Source organism: Callorhinchus milii, unplaced genomic scaffold (genome assembly GCF_018977255.1).
Source record: "Callorhinchus milii isolate IMCB2004 unplaced genomic scaffold, IMCB_Cmil_1.0 Scaffold2, whole genome shotgun sequence".
Taxonomy (NCBI): domain Eukaryota; kingdom Metazoa; phylum Chordata; class Chondrichthyes; order Chimaeriformes; family Callorhinchidae; genus Callorhinchus; species Callorhinchus milii.
In genome coordinates, this window is record NW_024704743.1 from 88,917,731 (window position 1) to 88,945,497 (window position 27,767).

Consider the following 27,767-nt stretch of genomic DNA (forward strand, 5'->3'; position numbering starts at 1 on the left):
TCAGATGACACTACACTTTTCTTAAAGTGGTAGGTCACGTGGTGAATGAGGAGATAGGTAATGTTTAAACATTAATGATAGAAACATATATTCTGATCAACTTGTGACTGTCTTCCTGGGGGGAAGGTCTTTTTCGGGCTGAATTGGTTTTAAGGTGACCTACTTGATATTAGAAGATGTCATCGAGTTCCTCCACTGAGGTCGTCTCATTCGTCCGATACGTGAGCCACGCATATCTGCAACGGTCCAGGTTACTGTTGATGATGGGGTAGCTAACTTGCTGTGCACACATTGGCTGCCACATTCACTTACAAAATAACCAGTGGCTACACCTTACAGTGTTATCCTGTGAAGCGCTTTGAGACGTCCTCTCGACATGAATGCTGCTGTATCAAGTGCAAGGATTATAGATTATTATTATTTTTCTACCTTTATTATATTCTGAAAAAGTCTACTATATATTTGTTATCTTTAGCTTGTTAATAATAATTTTGTTTCATTTTAAAACACTTATTTAGGTTCCAAATATCTATACCTATATGTGTTATGGCCATTCTGATGGAGGAAGTAAACAACAAAAACAACTTGCATTTATACAGTACTCTTCATGCAGCGTAGAGTGTTTAACAGTAGGGGAAGGAGTATACAACAACACATGTTGTATTGATCATGTTTTGTTTCAATTAATATCTGCTGTTTGTACTAATTACATTTCTATTGTTTTTTTCTCCCTCTTTAAGACTATCTGTGCAATGATTTGTGGCCGACCAATAGTAAAACCACAGTTTTTTCTCAGTGTTGCTGAAGCCATCCGGAGTAGACAACATTTTCCCAGTGCTGAAAGGTAGCGGTAATTTATATAATTTGTTTTTAAAAAAATATCCACTTTGTGTAATGATTTGCACTGAAAGACCTTTTAACAACAGCAACAACTTGGATTTATATAGCGCCCTCCACGCCGGAGCGCTTCACAGTAACGGATCCCAGGGCCAAGCCAAGTACAGTATATGTTACCAACCCAATTCCAGGAAATATTCGGCAAGAGTCAAGGTTTGAGGACTCCAAAGCGTACTCCAGTGTGGTACTGCTGGAGTTTAAACAGCTAAAATGGCACAGCTTGTCATTGTCTGGCAAGTCAGGAATCATACAATTGTGCTTGCCACAAAGATTGACTCGATTCCGACATTCCGTCGCCAAGCTCATCAACTTGGAGCGAGCTCAGTGCTACGCATTTATCTCCCCCTCAAGGAACAACAACAAAATTACATTTCGTAAGGAAGTAGTTAAATACTCATTTCTGAAACATTTGCACTGTGTTTATTCAAAATGTTTGGAGCTGCCTCATTGCTGAAGTTTAGAGCCATTTTCATCTGAAGCTCGTTAAACGTTTTTAGCATGTTTAAAATTTAATTTTTTAAAAAAATTTGTGCAGAAGTGTTCATACAAATCTTTCACAAAGAACAGGTATAAAAAAGGAATTATTCGAGTTTTAGTTATTAATTCTGGCATGTAGCAGATCAACTGATGAGAACGATTGTTATGTTAGGATTGAACATTTAATGAGCCTTTTTTTGGAATAAGAGTGTAGAACACAAAATTATCAATACCAATATTTCTTGCAGATACCTTCCCAAATCTTTTTGTGGATGCTGTGATGAAATGCAGTTATCCAATTCTGGATTGCAGTACATAGTCGCTGCCACTAGAGGTCACCTAGAAGCAGTATAAATGTAAAAAACCCTGTAGAAATAAAACCTGATTTCCTTCAGATGTACTTAATTGTATAAAATTTGAAACATTTATGTACAGTGGAGCAGTGGCATTTGAATTTCTGGTCTTTTGCTAGTCTTTATGATGTCCGTTTCTAAGCAGAGTGCGTGTATGACAGAATTAGGATTGATGAGGGCTGCAAATACAGTGTGTTCATGTTTATTGCTTAGTTTCTAGTACATTGAAATAATGAAAACCCAATGAATCCCTGATGTATCATGAATTTATATAGTTCCTGTCATGTCAAAAGAAACATTTCCCCAAAGCATTTTATATTACTTACAAACCAATTGTAGCAGAAGAACACTACAGTTTAGCTTTCAGCACCAACTGACTGGTTTCCTGTGTGTTGCACAGGAAGCTGACACACTTTGGAAAGGATGACTTGGAAGTACTGACGGGCAGATATATTTTAGCATGTCTCGTGATAACACAAGATCCGAGTTTATGGATCCAAACCATCATGTTCCAGTAGGGTCACCCTGTTATCAGAAATGAACTGGTGAGGAGTTAGTATTGTTGGTTAAATAATGAGAAGAAATAAATGAATGGGAATCATTCTGAAGAAAAATGCTTTGTGCAAGTGACACAGAGGTTTTTAAACAGAATGTATAACAGAATTGGAAATTTTATCTGCTACAACAAATCTGCTTCAGAAAGAAACATTCAGTTTTGTTAGTTACAAGCATCATAAGTTATATTTGACTAACAACTAAAATATTTTATTCCCTGCACAAATGAAAATGTTCAGGGTACTGTGAAACAGGAGCTGACTTCATTTACTTTATTTTGTTGCAGTTTTTCCCCTCCTATTGATGAACCAAATATCAAAGCCGAAGATATGGTAATAAAACCAGAAAGGAAATGGATTTTCGTAGGCAAAACATTCATATTTTTTAATGGAAAACAGGTATTGTACTGGATGCATTTAGAAAGGAAGCTGCCTGTCATATTATCAGGCTTAATTGTGATTTTTTTGAATCTGCAAATGTCAACCATTAGAATAAATTCTAAACATGAAATGATCTACTAAGAGTGTTTGTGGGAAAAAAAGAAAAATAGCTTAAAGGCGAAGCTAAAGTATTTTCAATCTAAAGTGTGTGCCCATTCATTTTTTAGCGCAAGATATTTTCAAAATTATCTTTTTAAGATGTATGCTCCTGCAAATTACCACCTTGCTATGTTTTGTCTGCAAACTGGACTCTGACCAATATCAAAGGAAATGAAAGGAATCCTGACAATAGAGCTTGTCTGCTTCACTTCAATACAATTGGATTTTTGTTGTTTGGCTTTAATTACGCACTCTTTGATTAATTGCTGCACACCAACATGAGACAGTTAAAAGTAATAGTATCAAACTCTTCTGATGGCCAAGTCGGTAAAGGCTCTGCTCAATGCAACATTAATTTATAGTGACAGGAAGGTTAGAGGTTAGAATCTGAACTTTGCTGTGTTAGCTGATCTGAACCAGGACAACAATGAGGGCAATACGTTGACCTCAGTACTTTGAATTAGGAAAGTATTAAAGTGGTGTTAGTTGTTATGTATGAAAACACAACAGCTATTCTGTAGCAGCAATATTCCACAAACCACAATGAGATGAATAACCACGGGAATTTGAATGAGGAAGGGACATGGTAAGTTTCCTTACTCCACACACCTAATAATATTCCCTCCAAAACCAAAAACAATAATAAATTGGTCATTTTCAATCTACGACTGTTTGTGGGACATTGCTGTGTGCAATTGGCTGCCGCGTTCGCCCACAAATATAGTCAATTCACTTTACAGTGTGTTCTGTGAAGCGCTTTGGGACGTCCTCCCGACGTGAAAAGCGCTATATCAAATGCAAGGATTATTATTATGGTACAAAGCTACTTCACTTTATAGTAATTCCTGTAAAACTCTCTTGCTTCTGATGTGAAAGGACTATCAAATTTAAGGATTATTTTTATATTTAGCCAGAATATTGAAAAAATAATTTGGTCACTCAATCCACACTGCGTTGCGCAATTGGCTGCCGGTACAGTCAAATTTACAGTAAATTCACCTTGCAGTATATTCCATGAAGCACTTTGAGATGTCTCGAAGACATGATCCTGGTCCTCACCTTCAAAGCCCTCCACGGTCTTGCTCCCCCCTACCTCTCCGACCTCCTAACCCCCTACTACCCTGTTCGCTCCCTCCGCTCAGCAGCCTCTGGCCTGCTTCATGTCCCCCGCCTTGCTCGCCCCACTATTGGCGGGCGGGCCTTCTGCCACTCTGTACCCATCCTCCAGAACTCCATCCCGCAGTCCCTCCGACTTGCCCCCTCCCTCGCCACCTTCAAGACCCACCTCGAGAATCCTCTTCGACCGTGCTTTCGATCTCCCTGCTTCCCCCCCCTGCCCTCCACCCTCCCCCACCCTGACCCCCAACTCGGGTCCATAAGTCCAGCGCCTTGGGCTGTCCGCCCAGCGTGAAAGGCGCTATACAAATGTAATTTTGTTGTTCTTGTGGTAAGGTGCTAGATCAAATGCAAGGATTATTAAAATTTCTGGGGTCAAGTGTTCTTAACCCCTCCCCTCACTCTCCAACCCCATCACCAGGCAGACAAGACCTTGGTTGAAAGATGATATTCTTACCGTTACAAAACCCCCTTGGTGTATTGCACTGGAGTGTCAGCCAAGACTATGGGCTCAAGCACTTTCAACCTGCAACTTATTGAACCAGAAGAGAGAATAATAATCCTTGCATTTGATATAGCACCTTATCACATCTTCAAGATTTCTCAAAGCGCTTAACACAATATACTGTAAAGTGAATTGACTGTATATTTTGTGGACGAATGTTACAATCTGAAAGAAATTGATATTTCTGTAACATCCTGAATTCGCAATGCTTTCTCAAATGTTTGAAAAAGGATAGTGTATGTACCATGCAAGATTTTAAAAAAAATACATTCGGGATTCTGACTACTATAAATTACGCTTATGTTTTATAGCACAAGAGACTGGGTCCCGCTGTAACTCTAGGAGGAGGCAATGTTAAGCTTATAGAGGAAAAGGGTCCAAACCTGTCTCTTCTCGAAGCACCAGGGAGCTGTGTCATAGACGTGGGGGTATCCGATTCCCAGACTGCTTCGGATTCAACAAAAAAATGGATTGACTCAGCCCTGATCACATTGCAACGGTAAGCTACTGTTTTCAGTGCAGAATGTTATAATTTATCAAAAAGCAACTGACAGGACCGTATTCGTTTTATAGTCCTATTCAGGTGATTTTTGAGTTCTTTACAAGCATCTCTTGAGATATAGCTAAATGTTGCTTTTAGAAAATCTACATTTTGCAAGTTGTCAACTCTTGTTTTAGCATAATGCTATATAATGTCAATCTTTCTATTTTAAAATACAGTATCCCTCCCTACGTCTCACCGGACTCTGGGCACATGGCATTTGACTCTAGCTGGATCAGACACGAAACCTAAAAATTAAAAAAAATTCTGCACGAATGAAATTTCCCCCCGGCCCACTGGCCAACACCACACTAAACAGTCTTACTGCCCCTGCTGGCCTTCACCTTGGCCAGGGATATCGACTTTTGACTCAAGATTGTTTGAAGCCTGCGAACAGAAAATAGCTTGTTCGCTCCTCTTCTACTTATGGGTTTCAAGCAATTACATTTTTGATAAATGCCTGAAAGTGTCAATACTAGCGTTGTAATTACAATTAGCTGGAAATTCCTGCTCGCCGGACTGGATCTTCGCGCCCACCCCACCACTAGTCCGGCTAGTTGAGGGTTCAGTGTAGTGTGAAATGGCTTTTGTGGGTGCAGTTGTTTTTCATGACATCATGTGAAAGTTGTACTTTCTTGCTGCGTTTCATAGTTTAACATTTTTGGCCATCATTTAGTTGATTCATTTATTAATAATATTTTCTTTTGATTGGCTAGAAAAGGACTACGGACCATATCTGAGGCAGAAGTTGGATTAGCAGTTATTCACATCTCAACAGATATTTATTGCAATCCGCTCAGTAATCCCAATTCAGGTGAGCATGACAATTATACCCTTGGTTGTTCCTTATTTTAACCTGCATTTGGGATAAAGAAAGTGTTTGCAATGCCATATATTCTCACATATAAAATAACTGCAGTTTTAATACTTGTTCTACTTGTTAATGCAGTAACCTCCCTCCTCTGCTCTGTCCAGCACTTTCTCTGTAAAGTGCTGTTGCTCTTTGTGAAGGTTGATAATATCAATGTTGTCACAAAATAAATATCACTGTATAAATCAGGATTCCAATCTATCAAGCTGCAATATGTTGATCTTTACAGGATAGCATTTTTCAAACAACAAAAAAGTTCCTTGGTACCTAGGTACCAGGGACTAAGTTTCCTCAAAATTCCATACAATTCAATTCTAGGTGTATGTTTGTGAAGTGAATAGTCACTATATAATTTAATTTATATACAAATATAATTGTTATATTGAAAACAATTGGTGAAGATCAGACTGCTATGGATTATTACATATGCATTTTATCTTGAGTTCTGTGTAGAAGATAACATGCTTGTATGATACTTTTAATTCCTCCAATTCCTTTGTTATTTAAGGAAGTTATAATGGGAATGCTTAATATCTAGCCTATAAAAATTAAATGCTGAATTTGTTCAATGAATTTAATTATATCAATAACGTCTTGTGTAAATTTCAAATCAATCAGCCTTTCAGAGAGTTGAATAATTTGCTTGAAAGTTACATGGCACTTTAGTTCCTAAAATTTATGTTAAGCTTTAAGGAAGGAGATTTTCTGTCATTTATTTGGGGAATGTTTTGCATCAAACGTCTCTTGCTACTCTTGGCAAATGTTTCATTAAAAAAGCGTTGCCTTGATGGAGCCTCTTGAAAATTAACAAAATTGAAACTGGCATTTGTTAATAATGGATAGTACTTTTTTAAAATTGCAGGTAAGCTTTACAATTCACAGAACAATTTACAAAATTGTATCAGGACAATGCCACCATACTCAATTCGCTTATTGATGCACTCTAAATATAACAACAAAGTTTAACAATTTTGGATGAAATTAGATGCTGCAATTATACTGGGTGTTTAGTGTCAGTGCTGCATCTGCACCAATTGTGCAATATGATGCTGCAAATTTACTTTTAAACTTGAGATTTGCATGAGTAATTGATTGTTAGAATAGCAAATCAATTGCTATAACAGCTAACGTGAGATTGGAAGAATTGTAGCTAAGAACGCACCTGACTAGACATGTTGATGACTCACTCGTGTGTGATGAACCAAACGTACAGAAATATTATGCCCATGATAAATAAATAATCATTGCATATGATACAGTGTCTTTCACATTCAGAAAGGGCATCTTCACAGGATTCACTGTATGTTTTAGGCAAATGATATGATAATTTATGACGTGGAGTCCTGTAGCTTGGTTGGAGCACTCGCCTCACAAGTGAGAGAACCCCAGTTTGATTCCCGGCAGAGCGAAACATTGGGCATGTTTCCTTACTCCACACTCCTCTGTTTACCTAGCAGTAAATAGGAACCCAGTTGTTAGTTGATTGACGAAGCGCTTTCACGGGGGTAATTATCCCTTCAAAAATAATTTTTAAATTTTTTAAAAGAATAATAATAATTTGGCCACTCAATCCACGACTGCTTGTTGGACACTGCTGTGCACAATTGGCTGCCGTCTTTCGTCCACAAAACATACAGTAAATTCACTTTACTGTATGTTCTGTGAAGCGCTTTGAGACGTCTAGAAGTGATAAGGCACTATAATCAAATGCAAGCGTTATTATTGTTATAATTCTTCATCTCTTTGCAGATACAATGCTCCTGACAGTATCATTATATTATGGAGTTTTTTTTATTATCGTGTAAAGCAAACTGGCTGATGGCTATGCTTTTTTCCTTATTTTTCTTCTAGAAATGCACTTCTCTTCAAAAACAATTTCAAGGCCTACACTTTCTCAGCAGATGGATGTCGACAACATGACTGAACCAGGCATCTCACAACATACCTCATATGTACCAGATACACAAAGGACCAATACAAGGTAAGCAAAATCCAACTCTACATCAGAAATGACATGATTTCTGTGGAGTCCTGCAGCTCAGTGGTTAGAGTACTCTCGTCGCAAGCGAAAGACCTGGGTTTGATGCCCGGCACGGTAAAATGTTGGGCGAATTTCCTTACTCCACACGCTTCTTGTTTACCTAGCAGTAAGTAGGAACCCGTTTGTTAGTTGCTTGGCAGATCGCTGTTACAGGGGTAATAATTTCTTCAAAAAAATAAAAAATAAATTGGTCACTTCGATCCAGGACTGTTTATTGGACACTGCGATACGCAATTAATTGGCTGCAGTGTTTCGGCCACAAAATACAGGCAATTCACTGTACAACAACAACAAGATTACTTTTGTATAGCGCCTTTCGCGTCGGGAGAACGTCCCAAGGTGCTGGACAGTGTACAGCATTTCAGAGTATATTCCGTGAAGCACTTTACGACGTTTCGAAGACTTGATAAGGCACTATATAATAATAGTAATAATAATCCTTGCATTTGTTATAGCGCTTTTCACATCTTCTAGACTTCTCAAAGCGCTTCACAGAATAGACTGTAAAGCGAATTGACTGTATATTTGTGGGCGAAATTCGGCAGCCCACAAACAGTCATGGATTGAAATAACCAATTTATTATTGTTTTGTTTGAGGGATTATTACCAGGTGTGTGGAGTAAGGAAACTTGCCCAAGGTTTCACCCTGCTGGGATTGGAACCCAGATCTCTCACTTGCAAAGCGAGCGCTCTAAACACTGAGCTACAGGACTCCATGAGTGCATTTTTATCAAATGCAAGGATTATTATTATTATTTAACGATATTTTAAAACAAATTGAGAATGCAAACATTTTTAAATATTTCAGAAAATTCATACTATGTTCTTCAATGTCAGCCAACAGTTTGTGAAAAGGATGAAGACTAAGCACTATATACGTAGGATATTACAAATATCTAATTGTGACCAGTTATTATAAACAATCAAAATGATTATTTGAATAGAGACAGATGTTCCTATCTTTCTTCCCTTTGTGGTCTCTTATTAGCTGTAGACTCCAATGGAGAGGCAATTTAAATAGCTTATCTTTAGTTTGTTGCAGCACAACTTCAACATTATGGTTGGTACTGAAAAAGATTGGTGCACTTAGTGTAGGTTGAGGTGTTGCTGAGGTCAGTTTCCTGTTACTCTTCCTCCTCTTTCACACATTATAACAAGTCTGAATATGAGATGTCAACAATAACAACAAGATTACAAGATTACATTTGTATAGCACCTTTCACGTCGGGAAGACGTCCCCAGGCGCTGGACAGAGTACAGCTTTTCAGACTCCAACTGGGGTTGGGGGGGTAAGGGAGGGGAGGGGATGGGGGGTGACCGATGGCACGGTTGAAAAGGAGGGACTTGAGGCGGGACTTGAAGGAGGCTAAGGAGGGGGTAAGGCGTAGTGACTGGGGGATGGAATTCCAGAGGTTGGGGCAGAGTGGCTGAAGGCTCTCCCGCCAGTGTCACTCTATTAATAGAGATTGTAAAGTTGAAAATTGATTGATTTTGCCCTATGTGGGTGGAAGATTTATGTTGGGTAACCTTCAGCACAACCCTCGGCTGAATCCATTCACATTTTCAAGACGGAGGTAGATAGATATTTGTTAGGTCAGGGTAATAAGGAATATGGAGTAAGGGCAGGTAACTGAACTTGAGGTACAGATCAGCCATGATCTTATAAAATGGTGGAACAGGCTTGATGGGCTGAAAAGCCTATTCCTGTTTCTATGTTTCTACAACAAACAGATTTCTATAAATCGGCGAGTATCTCATAAACTATGTTTGTTCTTCAATAATCCTAATCTGGATGCATGTAATAAGTGTCAACTCACTGTTAGGAAATAATAGAATTTCTTGCTTTTGATGTAATGCCTTTCATGTCGAGAGGATGTCACAAAGCACTTCTCATGATTTACCAGTTAAGTGTAGTGACAGTATATTCCTTAGGTGAATGCCTGCAGACACTTTTTACACAGCAATGTTCCTCAAACAGCCATGATGTGAATCGCCAATTTTATCTGGGGCTTATTGACCAGGACACCAGGAGAAACTCCTTTCTTGTTCAAATTGTGCCATTGAATCTTTAATTGTCCACCCAAACAGACAAAAAGGACCGCGGTTTAATATCTCATCCAAAGGATGGCATTCCTAACAATGCAGTGTTCCCTCTGCACTTTTGTGGAGTGTAAATATAGACTGTAAGTTCAGACTCTGAACTCGAAGGTGAGAGTGTGACCAACTGAGCCAGGCTAACAAAACACTTGATCCAAACATGATTCAGAACATAAACAATGATTTAATCTTGCTCAGGTAAACATTGCAGGCTCCCTGTTGTGCTCTTATGTGGATCCTGCTTCAGAGTCTGATAGAGTTGGCAGGTAATTGGCCATTATGAATTATTTGAGTTAACTTATTCTACAGTTTTAACATTATATTTCCTATTCTTCCTACCTTTAAGGAATTGTTGTACATTTTCTACATTTGTTTAGCTGAGTTGCCAGTACTCTGGTGGTATGAAATCGACATCCTGCCATTAGAATAGTGTGTTGTACATCATTGTAGTCTTGTGGTTTAGTGGTTAGAGCACTTGCCTTGCAAACAAGAGGACCTGGGTTTGATTCCCAGGCAAAGCAAAATGTTGGGCAGGTTTCCTTACTCCACATGCCTCTGTTTACCTAGCAGTAAACAACAACTGTTGTTAGTTGATTGGTGGATTACTTTTATGGGGGAAATAATCCCTTCAAAAATAAATAAATCAATAAAAAAGATGTGGTCACTCAATCCACGACTGTTTGTGGGACACTGCTGTGCACAATTGACTACTGCATTTCGCCCCCAAAATTCGCCCACAGTCCATTCCCTTTATAGTATATTCTGTGAAGCGTTCAGACGTCTCGAAGACCTGATCAGATGCTGTATGAAATGCAAGGATTATTATTGTAATTGCGCTGTGGCACTTCATTACATCCNTTTTTTAATTTAAATATTGCAATTGTCCAATGCATATTTGTGAAATGTATTGACAAAGATTACAGAAAACCCTTAACTTACTGTTTTTTTTAAAAGAAAAAATTTATTTGAGAGTTCTGGGGGAGGAAAAAGATGGTTAGTAACTGGTGATGGTAAATTCCTCAACTGCACCCTAATTAATAATGAAACACAGGCAAAATGGATATCTCTTTCATTAAGCCAGCATATGGGCAGAATACCTTTCTGTTCTGATATTAGACTGTACATGGTAATATCAATATTGATATTGATGTTAATCGCAATCTTGCTACAGGATGAATGTAAACACCACAGTGGAGGTAAAAGAGACTCCTGAAACAGACGAAGAAAGCAAGATTGTATCTCAAGACATTTCAGTGGTAATCCATCCAGCAACCAGCATGTTTTCACCAGATCAAAGACCAAAATCGAAGAAAGAAAAAAGCCGAAGTTTTAACACTGGAAACGAGGAGCCGGGAGAAATGGCAATGTTTAGCAGTGTGAGGAACAAAGACAAGAATGAACCTCAGTCCAGTTCTATCCATGACTTCTTTCAGCCAATAAGAAGGAAAAGGTAAGGCATTGACCTATCAATTAAATGACAGGTGAAGCCTTTGACAGGCTAAGTGAAACCTTTAATGGTACTTTTCTCTTCTGTTGCATTATTTATTAGCTGTCCATTTTACGTTTGTTCTTAGTGTAACTGTTTTTATTGCTTGCATGAAAGGAACTTTTTTTGAAGGGACAAAGACATCTGCTTTTGTATTTTTTTGCCTTTGTCATTATTTTTTCAAAGATTTTCTTATTTTTTCTTTTATAAGTTAAAATGAAACAAAGCAGCCATCTGCTTCTCAAGTTGAATCTGAAAAGGGAAATGTCAGTAAATTGAAAGTAAATTTAAATAATGGAAAGAAAGGAACTGCTTTTTTTCTCCAATTCTCCTTTATAAAGTACACTGGATCCCTTCCAACTCTACCTACCAACCCATCTCCAATCTGCCTTTCTTCTCAAACATGTTGTCTCCCAGCTCTGTTCCTTCCTCTTCCACCATTCCTGTTTGAGTCCTTCCACTCTGGCTTCTCCTGCACCGACATTACTACAGAGTCAGCACTGATCTAAGTCACACGCCTTTCTGTTTGCGATTAGGTTTCTGTGTCTCCTCATCCTCATTGATCTCTCTGCTGCCATTGACATTGTTGACCACTCCATCCTTTGCCACTGTTTCTCCTCCCTGATCCACATTCAAAATTGCATATTCCTGGTTTCACTCCTACTTATCTAGCATTGTTACCACGGTCCATATCTTCTCCCACACTAGGCTTTATGAACTCATCAACTCCATCCTCACCTGGCTCTACTGCTCACTATCACTCAAGGGATCAAGTTTAAGATTCTTGTCGTCATCTTCACATGGCTGCAAAGCCTTGTACTACCTAGCTCTGCAATCTCCTGTAACTACTATTCCGATCATTCTCTCCACTCTGCCAGGCTGCTTCATGCCTCCACCCACTCTGCCCCACCATCTACGGACAAAGCTTCAGCCACTTTTCCCCCTACTCTTCCCAAATCTCTCTGCACTGCCCCTTCTCTCTCTGCTTTCAAATCCTGCTTGAACACCTACTTCTTACTGCACTTTAGTCTTTGTAAAGTGCTTTGCGATGTTCACCTGAAGTGAAGGCGTTACATAAGTATAATTATTCCTGTTAATTATTCCTGTTCATGTGAAACAAACATTGTTTTGAATGCTGAAAAGGTTCAAAGCAATTGTAAATAACATAAGAAATGCTAGACAATAAAAGACCAAGGTCCGTCTTGTTCACCTTCCACCTTCCTGGTGGTTGCATGCATGTATGTCCCGAACATAATTTATGGGATTTGAAAGGCAAACGTAAAAGGATTTGTTTCATTCTTTTACGTTTGCTTATTTAGTTATTNAAAAAAAGATTTCAAACCTTTCCTTTTTTTAACTTAAACAGAGAAAGACAGGGGGATGAATCGACTCAAAGCAAATTTGCAAGAACGGAGGACTCAAAACCATCCTTGATCCATCAGACCTCCATGTCGGAGCCTTCAGTGGGAAGAAGAGACCTCGATCTCACTCAGTTCACCCAGGCTGAGAGATTTTCAGCAAGCTTCATAATAGGATCCTCCACTGAGGGTTCAAAAGGGAATTGTGAAGTTGTTTGTAAGAGAGAAACAACTGGCATTAATGTCCCTGACAAAAGCATTAGGCTTGCTGATGAAGTGCACAGGTCAAACAAAAGAAAGGGACTTGATGATTTTAACATCCAGCCTGTAGATGGAATTCTGGAAGATGATGCTGGACCCAGCAGAGAGGAATGGCTGGTTATAAGTAAGAGGAGGAAGGTAGAACCAGAGGATTTGTCTCTCCCTGAAAAACCATCCAAAGCAGAATTTGACCACAAACTCCTTGTGAGTAGCATTTTTATTATTACTACTTCAGCTCTGATTATGAAATGTTCGAAACAGCTATTTTTTAATAGATTTTCCAAGTTGAGCACTATCTCTTCAGTCCTCATTTGAGCTTTTCATGCTATTTATTTTATTAACGTAATTCAAGGTGCAGTATGACAAGCTGTGTTCACAGGGGTAACGAGAGGCACATGGAGAACAATTTAGAAAAGAGCAGCTGCCTTGATGGTCTAATAAGTAATCGCACCATCTGGTGCAGCACAAACCCCTACAGGTTACAGTTTTAACTCCTGCTCCATGCTGACTTAGCTGATCTCACCCAGGCCAGTCATCAGAGTATTGCAATTGCTTGTGTTCCTGGTTTGGCGAGGGGAAAGTGAGACAGGGCTCTTGTTTATGATTTCTGTCGAGATATTCCTGCTGGCACGTGTGCATGTATGAAATAGGTGGATAGCCTGCCAACACTCACTGCCAAGGCTCAAAATAATGGTCACTTTAATGAAGTATGGATGACTGGTGTCCATTGACCATGTTCCGGTAGAAGAAAAAGTCAGACATTGTCAAGAGAAGAGGGGGAAAGGAAAAAATTGGAAGTGGAAAATCGGGATAAAAATATAAAATAATTCTTCTGCCTATGGCTTTATAATTTAGTCACAGCATCACTCCTCAAGCTTCAATATGTTTGTTTGATAAGAATATATTGATAATACAGTGGGGAAAACTGACTTGAAGGAACTGGAGTAAGTCAAAGTCAGGAAGTACCTTGAGTTGCAATTATTAACACAATGTGCCTCAATGCTTGTTGGGTAGAAATATCATTTGGGTGTAAATTTACTCTCAACTACAAGCATGTGGGAATAATGAAGTAGAAAAAATGGTCTGACCTTATTATTTATTTGCATCCAGCATTCTGATAAACGTACATCAGAAGTAAAACAGAAGACTGAAATTCTGGATCCATTGGCTGTATCCCTAAATGAGTCAAATAATGTAAGTATTTGAGGTTCAATAAGGTCTAACTTTACTGAAAAGGATAAAAAAGTAATAATAAAATAAACTTTACTAAAGTTTGCTAAAACTACCAACAAAATAATCTTTTGTTGCCATCATTTTTAGTTACAAGTGCACGAAAAGTCCTTTGTAAACAATTTGCGATGTCTGTATTTTATGCATGTAATATTTTCTTATATGTATATTGTTTAACTTCATGACAAAAGAGCAATTTCTAGTGAATGGCCAAAAATGTGGTTAGTAACAATGTGTAAATCTAAATCTTAAGTAATTTTATGTTACTTATGCAACTGTTACTTACATTTGAACAGCATCCTATACAGGGCTCAGTTCTACTACAACTGCTGTGACAATGTACATTTCTTTCCAGCATGAGAAATTATTCAATGAAGCTGAATATAATGAGATGCTTCCAAGCAAGCTCCTGCTAACTGTTTTCAAGACGCTTGTTAATCACACTAGACAAAAGATAGTTCCCACTTCAAATGCAGACAACAGCCAAGTGAAGAACTTTAAGAAGTTCAGAAAGGTTACTGATTTATCTCTTTTTAATCTTTTTTGTTTTGATCTCAGAACTGCAGAGGTTTCAGACAGTGGTTTAGTAAAAAAAAATCTATAGTTCTACTACAAGATGTTTTTCATTATTATCTCATTGCAAAGACTTCTGTCTCTGTGTCAATAAAAATATTTTTAAAATAAAAAGAAGAAACATATTGTGTGGTACTGGTAAAGTAAATTGAAGCTATGCAAAATGATTTAGAACATTATGTGAGGTATACTTATGTATTGAACTGTTGAGAAGTTGTTTTAATTCAGATCTAGCTTTTTTAAAAAGTTTTTAAAAAAATTTCCACAACTGATTGCATAATTATTACACTATTGTAGCTTACACATGTTTTTGACTTTTGCGGCAGGTATTGTACCCAGGTGGAGAAGGACTTCCCAGAATTATTGGGGGGACAGACCTCAAGGCTTATCAAACCAAAAATAACTCTGAAATGGAGGAGTGGTTAAGGCAAGAAATAGAGGTGTGCTGGAGTGAAAGATCTTGTTCAATTGCTTGACTGTATATTTCCTCTTGAGTGATTATTTTTTGCAATGCATAAGTAAATATATGAACAATATGTGTACTTTTCACTTTACACACAGGAACAGAGCCAACAAGCTAAGGATGACATTCTTGCAGATGACTTGTTCAGGTAGGAGAAAACCATTGTAATTAATAAAAAACAAGGCACATCTTAATTAATTCTAGAAATGTTTACTCCGGTGCCATTGCTTTGCCATTTTACTCCTGTGCGTTGACCTTGTTATGCAAGTAAAATAGAAAGAATATTTGAATTGTTAACTGATCAATAGCATAAGGTAGATTTACTGTTAAATGGCTTCAATAATAATAATAATCCTTGCATTTGATGTTAGCACTTTTCACGTCTTCTAGACATCTCAAAGCCTTCGCAGAATATCCTGTAAAGTGAATTGACCTCATATTTATGGGCGAAACGTGTCCCTCAAACAGTGGTGGGTTGATTGACAAAATTATTATTGTTTCTTTTACGGATTATTATCCCCGGAAAAGCGATTCGCCAATCGACTAATGACCAGGTTCCTACTTACTGCTAGGTAAACAGGCTTGTGGAGTAAGGAAGCTTGCCCAACATTTCGCCCTGCTAGGAATAGAATCCAGGTCTCTTGCTTGCGAAGCGAGTGCCCTAATCACTGAGCTACAGAACTCCACAATATGGAGTTTATGATGTTATATGTTGAAATTGCATTTAATTGGAGTATTACTGTGTTTCATTCCTTTCCCCTCCATAGATTTTGCATTATAATAATAATCATAGTGTGATACAGCACTTTATCACATCCTTGAAAACATCTTAAAGTGTTTCACTGAGGTTTTCTGAAAAATGTAGTGACTGTATTTATAAGTAAATGCGGAGGTCAGTTTCCTTTTTTTGTTGTTTTATGTGCAAATTGGCTGCCGCCTTTGCCTATAAATACACAAATCTCTGTGAACCACTTGAGATATTTTGAAGACTGTGATGAGTGCTTTATTACACAAGGATTATTATTATAATGTGACATCAATGTAGGTTCTCCTCTGATGCCCTGATAAGCACATAAAAATTAGCTTGGTTCTTGGTCTTCTGAGGAAGAGAATATTGGAAGGCAGATCAATTAAACACCTCAGAGTAGCTGGTTTGAAAGCAATATCGCTATGGGAGTAAGACACTGTCTACGTTTTGGGAATCGTGTAGCATGTCAAAACACAAGATCTTTGTATCAACTGAATGAATTGAATCTGCCTTATCTTAGAGGTTCAAGTAAACTTAAAAGGATACATTACATTTAATTGTTATCACCTACCAATAGTTACCCTGTCACCTGCGAGAATTATTTCCCCAACCAGAGGGACTTCCAGGTTGTGAAAGGAGATCCTTGTCCTTATTCATTGGAGAGGATATATTGAAGATATCCCCAGCTGATGACATTCCAGAATCCTTTTAGTGTGAAATGTTTGAAACTTATTTTATCGCAAGAATACACATTCTGCGATACTGTATTTGAATCACCAGAAATGAGCAAAAACAACTGTAAAATTGTTAATTATCTATTTTCCCTCCTCTTCAAACTGATACAATTAACTTTAACATTAGTTGATTTTTTTTACCGTTAGTTTATTTTTAAATTCAACATCAGTACAATCTTGTTTTCTTACACACATATGCATTTTGCTGATGGTTTCAGCAGCTGACTGCTGGATCAAATGTTGATTTTAAATCTGCTGACTGTTAATGCAAACATTGGCTTAATTCTGCTGATTTAATTGTTTGCTCGTCTGTTTAAGAACAGCACAATGGCTTCAGCTTCGGCATGTAGAACCAAGATTGCTGGGCGAGATATCATTCACCAGCATTTTTGAAATTCTAAAGCTAGTGAAATGTTCCTGATGAAACATTACAAAATAATATTCCACGTTCGATCTCAGATTTCCTGAAATCTTATAATTCTAGATATTCTTGAGATTCCAAATTTACCTTCCCAATAGTCCACTGGGAATAGATTCAGATTTGACACTCTAGGAGTATCTAGATTTTGTCATGTATTCCCGCGAATGTGTCCCATTGCTCAGTAAGTAGCACTCTCGCTTCTGAGCCAGAAGGTTGTGGCCAAGGCAAAATACCTCTTGGTCTGTCAGGGACCTCAGCAGTCTGCCCTTATTTAAAAGGTATTTTGCTGTTGTTTTGGGTGGAGATGTTGGACTTCCTCAAATGTAAAATCGAGGGGATTCGTTCGGCTATATCTTCTCCATCCACCGCTGCCCCCACCCAGCCCTCCCTTCACACCTTTAACCCTGTCTCCCCCTCTTCCCTCACCTCCATCATCTCAAAAATGAAGCCCACCACCTGCTCCCTCGACCCCCATCCCCATCCCTTCTCCTCACCTCCAAGCTCCACCTCCTGGCTCCTTTTTTAATCAACATTATCAACCACTCTTTATCCACTGGCACTATTCCCACCCCCCCTAAAAACAGCTGTCATCACCCCATCCTCAAAAATCCTTCCCTGGACCCATACCTACTCTCCAGCTATTGCCCCATCTCTAACCTCCCATTCCTTTCCAAGGCCCTGGAATGAGTCATCACATCCCAGGTTTGCTCTTTCCTACCGTTCCCTCTTTGAACCCCTTCAATCAGGTTTCCGTGCTGCCCACAGCATGGAAACATTCCTGGTCAGAGTTACTAACGACATTCTGAACATCTGCAACCAGGCTCTCACTCCTTGTCCTCCTCGACCTCTCTGCTGTCTTCGACACTATCGACCATTCTATCCTCCTACACCACCTTCTCCTTTCAGCACAACCTTTGTGGACCTGCCTTTGCCTGGTTCGAATCCTACATCTCCCACCATCTCCACTTTGTCGCCACTAACAGCTTCTCTTCCAGCTCCCGCACCGTCACATGTGGCGTTCCTCACGGCTCTGTCCTTGGCCCTCTCCTTTTCAATATCTATATACTCCTTCTCGGTGACATCACCCGCAGACAGAGGGTCAACTTCCACATATATGAGGATGACACCCAACTCTACCTCTCTGCCTCCACCCTTGAATCCAGGACCACTGTTGTCCTCACAGAATGTCTGTCAGACATCAAGTCCTGGATGAGACCTAACTTTCTGCACTTGAATGTCAACAAGATTCCTGCTTGGCTCCCGTCAGCGCCTCCATACTTCCGGTGCAGACAGCATTCGACATCTCACAGAGCCAATACGGATCCTCGATTTCCTGCTCGACCCTCATTTGTCCTTCATACCCTATCCATGCCATGACTCACTCCGCATTTCCTCACGTCCGCAACATCACCCGGCTCCGCCACGGTCTCACGCTATAGGCTGCCGAGACCCTCATACACGCATTCATAGCATCCAGGCTCAACTATGCAAACTCCCTGATTGTTGGCTTCCCCAACTCCTCCCTTCGTAGCCTACAGATCATCCAAAACTCTGCAGCCTGTGTCCTCTCTTGCACCAGGAACCGTGACCCTATCAACCCCCATCCTCACCTGACTCTACTGGCTTCCCATCACACAGAGAATACAGTTCAAGTCCGTGGTCCTCACTTTCATGGCCTCACTACCCCCTACCTCTGTGACTTCCTAACCCCATACCAACCTGCCCTCCCGCTCTGCTCAGCAGGCTCAGCCCTGCTTCACGTGGCCCGCATTGTCCACCCCACTATTGGCGGGTGGGCCTTCAGCCACTCTGCCCCCATCCTCTGGAACTCCATCCCTCTGCAGTCCCTCCACCTCATCCCCTCCCTTGCCTCCTTCAAGACCCATCTCAAGCTCCTCCTCTTTGATCGTGCCTTTGACCCTCCTTACCTCCCTGCCCTCCACCCTCTCCGATCCTGACCCCCAGCTCGGGTTCGAAACACTGATTGACCAGCGCCTTGGGATGTCCTACCGACACGAAAGGTGCTATACAAATGTAATTTTTGTTGTTTGTTTTTCTCATTGTTAAAAAAAATACAGATTATTTTTGTTTCCCTTTTATAAAGTAAAATATAAAATGGTCTTCAAATGAAACTCTTTTCTGGCATTTCCTAAGCATTACATAAGACACAGTGCTCTATGTGAACTGATTTTTCTTTTTCTGAAAGAATTGACTCATAATAAAAGTGATATCATAACTATCATGTGATCTATAGACATGCCTTTTCATCAAATTGGCAGAATTAAGAATGACCGTGAAGAAAAGGTTTTAGTGCAACAATGTTTGCATTTTGAACAGTCAATTATCAGATATTTTGAAACGGGTTAGACATTAGATGGCTATTAGATGTGCATTTATATGTATAGACCATAAATATTCAATTCTCTTTCTTCTAACATTAATGTGGTGAGTGTAATGCATTCATATAGGAAAGGCTTGCTTGCAATGAGCTGAAAGCCGTCTTGGTAAAGAGTGAATAAGGCCCTCAGCTTCTGAGGTCAAAAAATTAGGTTACAAAAGTTTGCAGCAGTTGAATATAGGTTTGTGTAGTCTTTATTTCTGTGAAATTGCTAGGAAACTGTGTGTCTATAGATTTATGGGGAAAAAAGCATTTTGTGATTTGCTCACTCAGAATAGGAAGGATACAATTTCTACAAAAGATATTTTTTCACACAGAATATTGAAATCGTCTGAACTTTTAAGATGTGGGAGGAAAATACTCTTAGTGTTTAAGGATGTGTTACTTTGTTACCATAAACCATTGCAATTTATGGAAGAATTACTTTTTGGGTTTGCTTGACTTTGTTCTAAACCTTATTTGAAAATAAGCAAGGCAGTTCTGACTGTCTGGATATAATAATAATAATAATCCTTGCATTTGATATAGCGCTTTTCACGTCGGGAGGACGTCCCAAAGCGCTTCACAGAACACACTGTAAAGTGAATTGACTGTATATTTGTGGGCGAATGCGGCAGCCAATTGCTCACAGCAATGTCCCACAAACAGTCGTAGATTGAAAATGACCAATTTAATTATTGTTTTTAGTTTTGGAGGGATTATTATTAGGCTCTGTGTGGAGTAAGGAAACTTGCCCAAGGTTTCGCCCTCTGCCTGGAATTGAACTCAGGTCTCTCACTTGCAAAGCGAGTGCTCTAACCACTGAGCTACAGGACTCCACACAGAGCAAGGTATACAAATATTTCACTTTCGAATGCAAAGGGCATGTCATTTGTATTTCAGTTGTAACCCCATAGTTTGTTTTATAGTCTTTGAAATAATTTAATTCAAGGTGAATTTTAGAATTGAGTGATTACAATAAGTTTGATCAGCACATTATGGTTGCAACTGCTAACTATCAAAGTCTTGCTTCCTTTTGAAACTAATCTAAAGTGACTGGCAAATTCAACTTTTGCGATCCTAGTAACATCCAAACCATTTAGTTGATGTTCTTGTGCAAGACCTAACTTGAACATTGTGTTTCCTTTTGAAAACGGAGCCATTTAGCAAATCAAATTTTATCGATAGTAACACTTCAATTTTCCCCTTTCTCCACGCTTCCAATTGTGTTACTTAAAAAAGCTTCACACTGTATTAGCTTAATAGAATATTTCTACTATCAATTATTTTACATGGCTGCCAATGAACATTTGAAAAATGGTAATTTCAGGAGTAAAACCAAAGAATTGTCTAATGGTGATAATTGTGTCAGTGTTTAGAGTCATAGAATGTTAAAATTATAGATTGTTCATAGCAGCAAAGCATTGTTCGGGGACCATGTCTGTGAGCGGTAGCTCACCTACTTTAACCTCATTCACTTTAGCTGTTTGTGGGAATTGTTGTGCGTAAATTGGCTGAAACATTTGTCTACAAATACAGTCTATACTTTATAGTAAATCTAATGAAGTGCTTTGAAATTGTCTTGACGATATGATAAGACCGTATATCAAGTGCAAGGATTATTATGTTAGGAAATATGCCATATTTTGATTCATGACTTCTAAGTTTTCCATAAGAATGGGGATAAGGCAATGATCGATCTCACAACAAGAAGATTACATTTGTATAGCGCCTTTCACATCAATACTGTACTGCTGACATCTGTTAAGAACTATTGACGAATTATGTTTTTGTATACATGACTTTCCACATTATACAGCAAAAAGCACGTGCTGCTTTGAAACTATGTTTACCTGGAAATACATTTCCAGTTAAACTATTTAATTTATTTGAAAAAAGGGATAGTTTCCTGTTCAAGCAGAAACGCTGATAATCAGGATAGGATTATAAAGATAAAAGCCTGTTCATCAAATCAGAACACTGAACCATTCATGCATTCATCAAATTCATCACATATTAACCTAGAAAAACAATATTTTCCATTTCACGACTGCTGAAACATTTTTAGGCACTATCTGAGATGTACTCAACTATGATATTTCTTTTTTCTGCAACAAAAGGGGGAGAGAATCGTGGGATTTTGTAATCAACAAAATACCATGCAAGTGCACATGAGGCATTTCATTGTTTCCTTAGTGGGAGAGAGAAATGAAGGATAATTATCCAGACCTGTTTTACTATATTTTCCCAAGCATTGTTTTAACATTAAACATGCTGAAATTACTAACAATTAAATCATTAAAGCCTGGATCTCTTCTGTGCTCTTTGATGGAGCAATGAGATTGTTTCTTTCAATTCTTCAAAGACATTTTTTTCAAGTCTTTCTCGTGTCTAACCCAAGAGGTACCATTTCATACTGTCAGTGGTTTTCCTGCTAATTTCTCACATCTATATTCTTAACTTCATTATCGCTTCAGATGTTAAATTAACTTTCACATCTCCATTGCTAAACAGCCTCTTTCATGTGAAATATTAATTTTATTCTTTACCCTCCAAATTGCCCAATGTTGTGGGTTGCAGGGGATGAAAATATAAAACGTAAGGAGGAATAACTTGACTGAATTGTCAGCATCATTTCCCCCTTTTGAGTTATATATTTATTGTTCCTCAAACAACATTTATTTTTTTTACACACAAGATTTGTTGTCCTAAAGGTGCATTATTATTCCAATAGAAGCTGTAATACTCACATTTAAAATTCTGAATTGGTTTTCAATTAGAAAATAGTTAAGTAACGTGTACCTTGATCTATTTAGCCCATTTCAGTCCATTCAAAATGAAATAGAGTTGCAAAATTTATATGATGTGCTATTATTATGAATATATCAAGTGTCTCAAATATTTTCCATTTAAATATATCTAATCCTTTAATTGATTCTCTTTGGTATTTCTGGTCCCAGCGCCTTGGGACGTCCTCCCGACGTGAAAGGCGCTCTATAAATGGTATCTTGTTGTTGTTTGGTATTTCACTGCGTGCAGTATGTTTTTAGCTCACTTTGGCAATATATAATTGGAAAGAGACAAATGTATTGATGGTTAGAGTAGAGTAATTCTTGGTGACAACCATAAAAATCCTTATGTGCATCTATTCAAGAAATGTTAAATGAAAGGACCATGCTATGATTTTTAAATGTACAAAACCGCTTTGATAGCTATTGTAGTCATGTAACTGTGAATCCATGTCAGTAATATTGAAGCTTTGGATTAAACTAATATGGAGTCATAGAATGTTACAGCAGGGATACAGGCTGTTTAGTCCAACTAGTCAATGCCAATGTTTATACTCCATACAAGCCTCCACCTCTTCTAATCCCCTCTCCTGTACCCCTTTATTCTCTTCTCCCTAATGTAAATGAATATCATTTTATATCAGTTTGGACTTTGAAGTGGGAAGTGATTTTATTTTAAAAGATGGTTAGAGACTATCTATGATTAGAGAGAATTTGAAATGCGTTAAATAAAAAAAAGGTCACTCAATCCACGATTGTTTGTGGGGCACTGCAATGCTGTCTGCTGCATTTCGCCCACAAAATACACAGTCACTCCACTTTACAATATATTCTGTGAAACACTTTCAGACATCTCAACGGTGTGATAAGGGAAGTATTATAAAATAGGAACTGACGCAGCTAACGACAGTGCTGTTCAGAGCACATTCTAATGAAGGAGGATGGCTGTACACTTTTCTGTTACACCACAAATATAGAAATGAATTAGCAAATGTTGGCAAATGCTTTCATGAACCTTTGACTCATGATCAAAAGCTCTTATGTTTTAAAAAATGATTTTTCTGAGACTTTCTAGTTTTTCATTTTCAATAAATCTGTTGTGCCGCTATTGCTGTTTGGAGTTATTGCTTTAGATCTTCAGATTATGCCAAAAGATCAAAGAAACAATAGGGATTCAACTAACAACGGTGTTTAGGTACATTCTAATGAGGAAGTCCAAGTGTGCGTTTTTCTGTTGCTGTTAGCAAATTTCTTATGTTGGACAAATGCTTTGAAGTAAATTGCTTTGGAGCATCCTCTGAATAATATACCATAACACATACATTAGAGGGACAAGTACTAAATTTATTTATAGTCATTTTCTTTTCCTTAGCATGTATTTACAAGATTTGTGCTGTATTGAAATCTAGGCACTTACACAGAATACCGTTGGAATGCTGGCTATAGTACTGTTCCCATTAACAGACAGCATGACCTATGAAGTGAAAATTGAGTCCTTCTTAGGCAGCATAGGATACCCCCAGTCTAACAAGTTCTAAATTTATGATCACATATAATGTATTGGATAAAGCATGATCTACTGCAATATCACTAGTCACACTACAGAGCACAATAAACATTATCAATAACACAGATTTCAAAATTAAAGTAAGTTTAAAAACAAAAGATTGCCAGGGAGGATATGAGATGCATAAAATAGAAAGTGACGCAAATAGTAAGTGTTGTTCAGTTGGTAGCACTCTTGCCTATGAGTGAGAAAGTTGTGTGGTCAAGCCCCACTTCATGATTTATAAATAGTGATCAATTAGTTACTTCTTTATAACAAAAATATCTTAATTTTAGCAATTACATGATAAACTGGCTGAGTTCATAATCTTTGATGACAAAATGCTATCTGTCAGATATGTTTATTAAAGTTTTATTAGCACCATATTAAAGGTATTTTACAAAAGTTACAAATCTCCCAAGTGATGAAAATTAATGTGAATGTGTGTTATTTGCCCATGTGAAGAAGTTTGGAATTGAACAATAACAACAGTCCTTGCACTTGGCATCGTTAAAATGTCTCCAAGTACTTCACAAGATTTTACTGTAAGATGTAGGGACCGTGTATTTATAGGTGACCAGTTCAAATGGAAAGTGAATCTTCCATGACATTTTTCAGCTATAAAATATTTGGAGCGAGAAAGTATCTTTGCACGTGTGTAGGGGAAAGAAAGCATATTTGCATGTATGTAAGACATTGTTCTGCTGAAAATAGTGGCCTTCACCATTTGATTGAATACTTAACTTATTTTGTTTGTTTCTCTCTCATCCAGTATCCAACTGTGTACTCACATTAATCTCAATAGTGCTTCTGCTGATAACTTCACATGTCAACTATTGCATAATTTCAACCTATTAAGTCTCCATGAGTTCTACCATCCATGTGTATCTTCTTGTGTATTTTTACTTCAACCCAATCCTCTTTACACTTTGTGTAAATGTTATTTCCTGTTAGTTTTCCCAGCATTAATGCATCACCAAAACCACTATCGTTGTGAATTACAAAATAAAGCTCCCCATCCCATTTTATTACACTCATTAGACCCAGTAACAAACCAGCATGATTCATTTTAAAACTATGCTTTCAGCCTCTTGAATTTTCCAACAGGGTTCCATAGTTGACTTGTGTTGCTGGGCAACATAAGGTTTCTCAGCCTGCTGCAGCCATGTTGAATAATAAATCCAGCCTTTAAGTCTACTTTCAAGTAAAAGTAAATGTCCCACATTTATACCAGTAGATTAGCTTTGTTGACCCTTTTATTGTTAAAGCAATGCACTATTGATTTTTTTGGCTGCAATAGAGATAAGTGTTACCAGAATTTAAAAGAGATGGCAGGCTTCAGATTTGTTCATTTAAATTCAACTCTAGTCAACTTAAGCCTCCCTTTCGAATGGCTAGCGAATGCAAGAACATCTATGGAAATCTAGAAGAATTCCAAGACATATTTTAAGTATAAGCTAATGCAGTTGGTTCTGATAACATTTGTTTCAGTGGTAACTGAATACATTCTAATGTTGGGTGAATTGGCAGAGTACATTCTTTGCCATTGAGTTTGTGAACTGGATGAGATCAGAAACTGGATGGAGCCCCCTATCAGATTCTAAGTAATAGATAATCACTGCTTTGGCCTTATACTGAGAGGAGGTATAGTAATCTTAATCAAGAACAAGAAGTTTCTGTTATTAGTACTTCTTGTTCTGTTAATATGCAACAAGAATGTAGAACTTATAACCTTGCAGAACATATTTCACATTTGGCAGCATAAGAAGATAAATAGTTGGAGGAGATTGCGTGAAGGATGGCAGTGTTCCCTCTCACCATTCTGTCGTACTGTATGCTAGTACTCCCAATGTGTTGGGTTACACACTGCTTTGACTCCTTTGTACCACTTCTGTTCTTTATTTTACAGTGGGCCTAATGTGGTAAGGAATAACTGAATCAAAGTTGCCTTACGTCTTGATTTTATCTATTCAGTGTTAAGGATTATTATGTCGGTTTTTTTTCCTCATCATTTGTGATCATTTAATAGCCTTTCACCACATCATCTGGTTAACATTTAAAATGGAGTTTCAGAAATGGAATAACAGTGTTTCAAAATTGTTGATCAGTACAGGAATATTAAATGGTACCAAATATGGTTATTTTTCTAGTATGTGGATGATATGTATGTGTGTCAGCCTGGTGCAGTGATAGCACTCACCTCTGAGTCAGATGTTTGTGGGTTCAAGGCCCATGTTGGTACACTCCAGTGCAGCACTGGGGTGTGTTACATTGTTGGAGGTGCCGACCTTCAGATGATACATTAAACCGAGGTCCCATCTGCCTGTTAAAATGGACATTAAAGATCCTATGGCACTATTTGAAAAGCGAACTGAGTTTTCCCTGTGTCCTAGCCAACAAATCCTCCAAATCTTCCACTGGTTGTTTGTGGGACACTGTGCAAACTGGCCCACAAAATAGTCAATCCACTTTACAGTATATCATGTGAAGCACTTTGAAATGTCTCGACGACGTGATAAGCCACTATACCAAACGCAAGGATTAGTATTATTGTTATTCTGTTATGTTTTCAGCAATAACTTGATCAGTGATGTGCTTTCTGATCCATCTTGTATTTGTTTTCAGATATGACCCAAAATCTGTCAAAAGAAGAAGATGAAATAGTGCATGAAAGCAAATGTCACTGCCAGCAGACCCTAATCCTCTCAAACAACTGTCCAAAAGCAGCTGAAGATGACTTGATAGTTGTGGAGATTTTTTATGCTTCTAACTAATGGCGCATGTTCCTTGTTAAATTCCAGTGTTCAAAGTAACCTTTGTCTAAGTTTTATCACCTTTATATTGGCATTGATGGAGAGGTGGACTGGATTCTATATGCTTGCATTATATGAATCAAGCAAACCATGGTGGCAGGATGTCAAACAGAAGAATATTTGGTGAATGTAGCAATGCGCTGGAAAATGATTATTTGGGGAAAATGTTTACTTTGAATATACCGAGTGATTCAGAACACCAGTCATGTAATTGTAACAAGAAATCAAGCTTATTTATATGCTTCATAATAAATCTTACAAATACTGTAGTTAATCTATATTAGTATTTTATTGTACATACTGTACAAATGTATCTTGCATTGACAATATATGCAGTTTCATTAATATTGTGTATTTTACAGCCTTCTTAATATCACAATGCTTGTCATCTGTGTTTTAAAAGCACTTCACTTCAGTTTGCCTTTGATTCCAACTTGCTTTCATTTTGTGTTGCTCTATGGATGTTTTTTTCCTGTTATTTCTGGCATTTTATTTCTGCAAATACATTTTATTATCCAAATTGAAGCACGTGTATGTTACAATGGGAAAAAATATAATTGTTTAATGAATTACCTTTCTAAAGAAAAATATCGCAGTGGAAGCCACCGTGATGTGTTGGGAGAGATATAATGTTAATTTGAATTTAAATGAATTGTAACTGCCATGATTAGGTTTATAACTTTGGAGTGACTAGCATAAAAACATATTGTTAGTGAGCTACTTGTTTAGATATTAGCAAGAAAATATTCTGATTTCTTTCTGGTTTTCTGGATGTGGTTATTTTCTGCATATTTCTATCTTAATCTTTACTTTTTCTTTCTATTTTTCCTTTTCCATATACATTTTATGTTTTATTGCTGTAAATTCCCACTGATTGATGGCCATTAATGAAGACAAAATTCTCAAAGCACTCAAAAGTCTGTGAGTGTATTTATGTGCTTTCTAACTCTGGTATATAAATAGCTAAAGTGCTGTA

The 27,767-nt window shown here is 37.9% G+C and overlaps 1 protein-coding gene across 1 annotated transcript; it reads left to right on the forward strand.

The window, feature by feature from the left end:
• Positions 1 to 743: 743 nt before the first annotated feature.
• nbn (nibrin) lies at positions 744 to 27,701 on the forward strand (the record flags this gene model as incomplete). The annotated part of the gene is given in 12 exon segments (XM_042332167.1): positions 744 to 844; positions 2,569 to 2,680; positions 4,754 to 4,941; positions 5,700 to 5,797; positions 7,706 to 7,835; positions 11,164 to 11,442; positions 12,845 to 13,301; positions 14,208 to 14,291; positions 14,683 to 14,841; positions 15,227 to 15,340; positions 15,462 to 15,511; positions 26,604 to 27,701. Coding segments are annotated over 12 exon segments (1,806 nt in total), but the record flags the coding sequence as incomplete, so codon positions are not given.
• Between the last annotated feature and the right edge of the window lie 66 nt (positions 27,702 to 27,767).